Source organism: Lissotriton helveticus, chromosome 7 (assembly GCF_964261635.1).
Source record: "Lissotriton helveticus chromosome 7, aLisHel1.1, whole genome shotgun sequence".
NCBI lineage: Eukaryota > Metazoa > Chordata > Amphibia > Caudata > Salamandridae > Lissotriton > Lissotriton helveticus.
This window is the reverse complement of record NC_136068.1, coordinates 1918736062-1918743657: the sequence shown is the minus strand read 5'-3', so window position 1 is coordinate 1918743657 and position 7596 is coordinate 1918736062. Positions and strand designations below refer to the sequence as shown.

At 46.1% G+C, this 7596-nt stretch overlaps 1 protein-coding gene across 1 annotated transcript in view; it reads right to left on the bottom strand.

The window, feature by feature from the left end:
* Nucleotides 1-5499: 5499 nt before the first annotated feature.
* LOC144770893 (early activation antigen CD69-like) overlaps nt 5500-7596 on the bottom strand; it is a 41371-nt gene continuing 39274 nt past the window's right edge. The window contains exon 6 of the mRNA XM_078655683.1: nt 5500-6431. Coding sequence (XP_078511809.1) covers nt 6314-6431 — 118 coding nt within the window. The 3' untranslated portion in view covers nt 5500-6313. The remainder of the gene's footprint in view (nt 6432-7596) is intronic.

Here is a 7596-nt window from a genome sequence, read left to right as displayed (position 1 = left end):
CATCAACATTTTGGGCTGACTCAGACAGATAATTTTAAATTAATTCATTGTAATCCTATGTCTGATTACATCTTTTAAAAAGGACGACATAAGCAACATGATCAGTTCATCCTCCAGCATTTGAAGCCTTATAAATGCTGCTCTACATTGTCTAAATCCCCACTTCTTCAGAATAAATATTAGAAATCTCCTTGGCAAGTCATAAAATTTACAGAAAAGTATGCAGTGCAACATTGATTGAACATTATAAAATTTTCGTTTGGAACGAAAGACTATGTATGAGTTTGAGTTTGAAAATATTTATACAGCGCACTGTGACCAAGCGGCTTCCTGGCGCTAAGAAAGATAGATAGGATCAGATGGAGGAGGCAGCCAGGGAATTACAGGGTGGAAAAGGCTTGGGCGAACAGGTGTGTTTTCAGTGCCTTGCGAAAATGAGAGTAAAGAGTGATGACCCGAATGGAGAGAGGAAGACTGTTCCAGAAGCGGGGGGCAAGAACAGAAAATCTGGTGCCGCCAGTTCTGGATTTACGGAAGCGGGGAATATTGAGGAGTGCCATACTAGAGGAACGAAGGGTGCGGCTGGGAAGGTAGTGAGTGATCAGGGAATTGATGAAGGTGGGGGCAGTGCGAGCACGAGCCATGAAGGCTAGGCATCCCATCTTGAAGAGGGTTCTCTGCAAGATGGGAAGCCAATGGAGGGACTTAAGAAGGGGAGTGGTGTGGTGATGTTTGGGAAGTCGGTAGACAAGCCGGGCTGCCTGATTTTGGATGATCTGTAGGCGCCGAAGCTCGTAGGCCGGGATGCCCGCATACAGGCAATTCCCGTAGTCTAGTCGGGAGACAATCATGGCTAAGACTATTGTTTTAAGGGCATCGAAAGAAAAAAAAGCGGGATATCTTGCGGATGATCCTGAGGGACAAAAAGCAGTATGACACTACAGAGCTAACCTGGGGACGCATGGAGAGGTCCTGACTGATTTTAATGCCAAGAGTTTTTACCGTAGCCGAAGGGGCCAGAGGAGGGCCAAAGATGGGGGGCCAAAGCGTAGGCGTCCAATGACTAATGGCACCACCAGTCAGGACAAGCTCCGTTTTGTCCGGGTTGAGCTTAAGGTGGTTTTGGTTCATCCACTCAGAAATAAAGCTAAGCACAGTTGAAAGTTTAGAAGAGGAATCAGGAGGTAGGAGAAAGGTCAAAAATTAGCTGGAGGTCATCTGCGTAATTATACACAGAGACCTCCATACTGAGTAGAGAAACAATGAGGGGATAGATATATAAATTAAAAAGAAGAGGGGAGAGGGAGGAACCTTGGGGAACTCCACAAGTCACCGGACAAGGGGGAGCGGAAAAGCCTGAAAGGCGGACCGCCTGCGTCCTATCCTGAAGGAACGAGGAGAGCCAGGAGAAAGCGGTGCCCTGAATGCCCGCCGCCTTGACACGGTCGAGAAGAATGGAATGGTCGACCGTGTCAAAAGCGGCGAACAAGTCAAGGAGCACCAGAGCCTGAGGAGAGTTAGAGTCTGCCTTGCCTTTCAATTCATCAAGAACTGAGGTGACTACCGCTTCAGTCGAATGGGCCGGGCGGAAGCCAGCTTGATGGGAGGCGAGAAGATGATTGTCCTCCAAGTAGGTCGATAGGCAAGAGGTAATATGGCTCTCCAGGATTTTGCCAAGATAGGGAAGCAGGGAAATGGGCCTAAAATTAACGGGGAGGGAGGGGTCAGAGCCGTTTTTTTTAAAAATAGGGATAACTGTGGCCGATTTGAACACGGATGGGACTATGCCCAGGGAGATCGACGCATTGAGAAGGGATAGAGGGGGATCCGGGCACCCAGTGAACAGCTCTTTCAGTATGCGGGCCGGGCCACAGTCGGCAGGAAAGCCTGACTTGACTTTCCCGAGCAAAGCAAAGAAAGAGTCTCGTGAAATAGGGGGATAATGATCAAGGGAGGAAAGTAGAGGGGGAAGAGGGGCAGCAGGGAGAGGGAAGGAGGGTAGGGGAATATTAAGTTTAATGTTAATGGTCTTCTGAAAAAAGAAGTCCTTAAGGGACAAGCAAAGGGATTCAGAGGGGACAGGGTTAGGGTTGACTCTCTCTGAAGTGGCCAGGCTGTAGACAATGGAGAAGATCTCCCTAGGTTTGTTGGTGGCAGATAGGATTTTGCCCGAGAAGTATTGTAACTTGGCTGATAAGATGGCTCCTTTGTAATTTTTCAAAAGGGACTTGTAGCGGTCCCTCAGGAGGGGACAGTAGGTGCGTCTCCACGGTCGCTCTGCTTGCCTGTATGTACAGACAAGTCTCCAATTATGACATGCATAACAAGCAATTGACTTATCTCCCATACCAATGCAGTTTCAGAAAAAGGGAGAGAGTATCAAACACCAGAGACATTGTTTTCTTATGTTTATGGCACGCAAGTTCTTCGATAATTATGGATAAGAAAAACTAAAAGCTCAAGCAATATTTAAAAAAATTTAAATTGCAAACTATAAACTCAGACAACATTAAATAAAAAACACGGGGAAAAAATAAAGAACATTGAGTTAATTCTGCATGAGAAAGAAATCAACCATAAAGCTCTACAAAAGTATGGGGTAAATAAGTAATTGAAGATAATTCCACAAACATGGAACCGTTTCAGAGAAGTAATATTTGAAGAAAAAAGCAGTGCACTTAATATCTGTCAATGAAGTGATATAATCTGAAGTACTAAGGTGAAACACCTTCACATGTTTAAGGAATACACTTAATTTTTTTTGAAGAGGTTGTATCACATTTTTACATTTTGTTTGTTGCACGATATTCATGCCAAACATTTTCATAGCTTGGGTTTTAAAGCCAATCCAGACCCATGGCCAGCTCATTTTATTAATTTGCAGGTGCACCCACCTCTATTTGCAACTTGAGTGTAGTACGTGGGCCATCAGTCAAGTGATAAAATAATTTTGAAAAGACTAGAACTGAAAACATGGAGCCCTGGCTACATGCACCAATTTGAAAACCACCATCAAGCTCCTTATTGTGGAGACAAAGAGGAGATCATGCAGTGAAAATACATTTCAAAATAGTGATCCCAGGGCAGGGACTCAGGTCGTTGTGTTGTACATGACAATAGTCATGAGTCCCGAGGGAGAACTCAACACACAAAAAGTAGGAGTGGGAAAAAGGGATTGCTTAACCCCTTGGCCGCTGCCGTAATTCCGCCGCGGCGCTAGGGGAGAGGGGGGCCGCGCGGCACCACCATGCTCGTGACGTAACCACTCCGCACGAGCTGCAGTGGCGCTGTGCTTGTGACGGAATGGTTCCGTCCCGGCCCGCTCAATAGAACGCGCCGCGTAGGCGCGGCGGCCGGGCCGTGACGGAACCATTTCGTCACCAGCACAGCCCCATCGTGGCTCGTGACGGAATGGTTCCGTCACGAGCGCACAAGGGGTTAAAGAGTTATATAAGGCAAAGTCAACAGGGAGAACTACCATGCCCAGGTATCGCAGGCAAGTGGATAGTTCTAGAGGGGTGTGACACCCTCCTAAAGCATTCTTGGCTTGGCGGTGGGCATAGCATCCAAAAGTTGATTTTGCCATGCCTGTGTCATATTTTCACGTTGATCTCATTTCACAAGGAGCTTTTAACTTGTTTGTTGCGTCAACCAGCAACATGCGATGAATTCCTATAATCATCATAAAGTACTACTCAGTTTATACAATTCCTCAGGGCTTTAAGTGGCCCGGGTCCTGTTGGTGCTCAGCACCGGCAGTTCTAAAACTCAGGAGCTGAGACAGGTCGCTATTGGGCTCTCTAGTTTTGCCTTCAACCTCAGGGTGAAACAAACAAATATTAACTCTGCAGCTTTACCACCCTTCACTGATTTGATGTAACTTCAAAGCGACGCAATATAATTCTTTCAGCCTCATCATTTCAGAACTGAAGCATTTTCAGTACGCCATACAATGAAGCCATAGCTGTAGCTTATTTATCTTATGCAACTAACAACCACTGGCGAAGCCAATAGTCCGAGCGAGTTATAGGTTTGATGGTATTTGTTGTATTATATATCTGGATGCAATCACAGAGCAGTAAATTACCAAATGTAAAGATTTTTAGCTTCCGTATTTAATTACATCGGCCACAGCCCTTCAAGAGATTACAACCCACCCCAGTTTTTTCATCCTATTTAAAGCCATGCAATTGATACTCATTGACCATGGTGCACAGAAGCAACATATCAAACAATTATGAGAAAATGTTTGGTATTAATTTAACACCAGCATAAAAAGTAAAGCTGTCTCAGTACACCTAACAATGTACATCACTCCAACCCAAATCAAAAATATATCTGCCAAAGAGCGCAAAAGGAATACAGATGGTCTCCAAGCAACATCAACACGTACCGCTCTATTAAACGGCAAAGAAACTGTGTGGGTGTCAGCGGGTCAAGAGCCGTCCTATAGACAGCCCCGTAACGGACTTTACATCTACTCCACAGGACTGGGACGACCCCTTTAAGAATAGCCTGGACTACGGAGAGGCGAGCTCAGCCCCTATGACACCGCGTCACACACCCCGGGTCGGGCCACCTGGAGCTGCAGGGATGCAGCTGCCGGTGTCTCGGGCCAGGGAGGAGGAGAGAGAACTGCGCCTGCTCAGCTGAACAGCGGCAGTGTGTGGCCGGATCTGAAAACCATAACAAGCCCCACCACCATTGAAAAGTAGTGAGAAGCAAGCACACGCCCCTACCAAAAGAAGTCCAAGATATCACCCCGCACCCGAAAATGCGTAGAAGTAACAGCGAAGTACGTTCATTCTAATGCTTCTACCGCTAGAACATTCCCCTCTCTAACTGTTTTCACGATTTTTCTCCTTTCACAACTAAGGCCTGGCGTACACGGACAGGCAGCCTTTCCCATTCAAACATGATTTTGCAACAATTGTCTATCTCCAGTAAGTATCTTATTGAATTGGCAGCTTCCAAGACTCCTAGGAAATCCTGTTTTGTTCTAAAACTCTTAAACAGTTATTTGTTAGCAAGAAACAACCAGGAACAAGCATTTGCAATGCAATAGGACTACATTTACGCAAGACCTATTGTATTGAAAACGGGAGTGCGGGCGGAGGGCAGGGAGCGAGATGGCACAAACAACGAGAGTGGGGGGGGGGGGGGGGCGGGATCGCACGGACTGCGGGAGGCTGGGTAGAAGGCACAGGAAGAAAATATTTACCGTGCAACACTCGAAGTAAAAAATATTTACCGTGCAACACTCGAAGTAAAGGGGCCAGTAGCCATGTAAGGATGCAAATGACGACATGGTCCTCATGAGGAGGGACTAACAAGCCCAATCGGAAGGCAGCATTTAGGACCTAAGCCAATGAAAAAGATGGGCGTAGAGTGGGCGGAGCTTTCACAAAGCTTCCAAACTATACTGAATACTACATGCCTCGCAAAGCGTTCAGCGCATGCGCTGCAACGCTAGGCTCGACTTAAAGAGAGTCACGTCTAAATAATAGAAGTTTGCTGCATTTTATTGCCCCTTAGTGGTCACTGGAAAAAACGACAACAGAAATGTGGACGCATCAACATCAATCTGGACAAACATTGAAGGCTGCTATAAATATGTATTGGCAATGCAAATCTGTCTTGCTTGTTTGCAAAGGTAAGAGTGGCCAATTGGCATTGCCTATACCTGTTAGAAACATTGATTTAGGGTCATTCAAAACTAAGTGCTTTGCTCCACTACAGCGTTCAAATGGTGTGACACATAAGAGAAGAGTTTCCTCGTGCATTTCTTGTTGGAGAACCTGAAAACCTGTTTTTTCTAGCAACATCTTCTCTCTGTGTGACCTCTCTGGGGTGGCGGACAGTTTCTATAGACCCTGAACCTGTAAATGAGTCTTCTCTTCCTCTGTGTGCCCCACCTGCAGCCACTTCTCCCCATCTGCATCCCTTCCTGCACTCACTGGCTCCTACCATGTCTGGACCCTGCTCCATTTCTTTACAGCTAGGTTTGCACTCTATAAATACCCCTACACAGGAGCCTGGGAATGATTTTCAGCCTAAGCCGTATGTATATTCACATTTTAGGAAAAGGCTGAAAACATATATAAAATATAAAATAATCAAACACAAATAAGATAAATACGAAGTAAAAAAACTATAAAAAATATAATTCTTAGATGACGTCACTGGCATAGACCCTCTTCGAGAGCAGATAAAGGATCCAGTCTCTGTTCCTTAGAAGGGATTCCCATCTGTGCTGGGAAAGTGCATACAATGGGGCGGATCTGATAGATGTACATGTGTTGTAGGCTGTGGGTCAGTGTCCATCCTTTGTGCAGATCCAGTGCCTTGAAGTCGCGCAGTCCAGCGCGCCGAGCCTTTCAGCGTTCAAGTAGGCGCAGTCCAGGCCGGGGCCGCTGTTCCTTAACTGGATACTGAGGAAAGAACAGAAACACAACATCAGGATTTGGTCTGAGCCATCAGTCGCTCACTGAAGACCAGTGGAATTTAGATATTTCTGCTTCTTTCATTGTGAAAATGTTCTGCGTGATCGGGATACACAGGACAGCAGGTCTAGAGCAGGAAATACAGTGACAGTGAGTGAGTGTGTGTGTGTGTGTGTGTGTGTGTGTGTGAGAGAGCATGAATGCATGTGTAGATGAATGAGTGAGTGAATAAGATTTTAAGTAACTACAGGGGGTTCTGGGGCCAGGATGCTGGAGGTTGCTCCAGCGCACTAGGTGGCTGCAACCCCCCCCCCCCCCACTACTACTGCTCACCCCTCAGTCATCCATGTGCCCAGCCATTCACTCATTCATCATTCCATGCACTCGGACACTCACCCCTTTTTCCTTCAATGCACTCACTCACCCCTTCATCCATGGATGCACGCAGACACTCACCTTTTCATCCACCCGTGGACTCCGAAACCCACCCTTTCATCCATTCATCCACTAGCGCATGTTCTCATTACCTCATCCTGCGTTCGCTCATCCACACAAGCATGTCCACATACCTCTGAACCAAAAAATGATGCGACTCAAAATGTAAAAATCCATGCCGCATTATCCTGGGGGCTCTGGCTGTCTAAAGATGCTTGTCATCTACTCGCCTACATTTTTATGTGGGAGTACAATATTTGTCTGATGATTCCAATGCTAAAAATAGGAGACTGAATAAATTACTTTGTCACCAGGGTTTTAAGAGGGCCGGGTCCCACCTCGTGTAGTATTTCAAATCAGACATTGAAACTGGTCCCTGTGGGGCCTATGTTCATGTCCTTAACTTTCAAGGCCCATTCACGGATTGATTTCCAAACAATGAATGTAAAGCACCTTATGGTAACCCATGTCAGTGATCTAGCTCCTGTTTATACTTCACATGTTTTACTCAATCTTGCATTACATAAGAGTGTTTGCTGTTCCCAGGATGTTGTGTATCTGTATTTTTTTCCATGCAGCATATTACTCCTGTACTGAGTTTGTGCCCCTAGGACTGGATGACTTTGATAGGGTGGCCAGTGGTGTCCATTCAGGATCTGTGCTGGATCCTATGCTTCCTCTAAAATCTGGAGTGGATTTAAGGCAGAGCTGTTCCCCA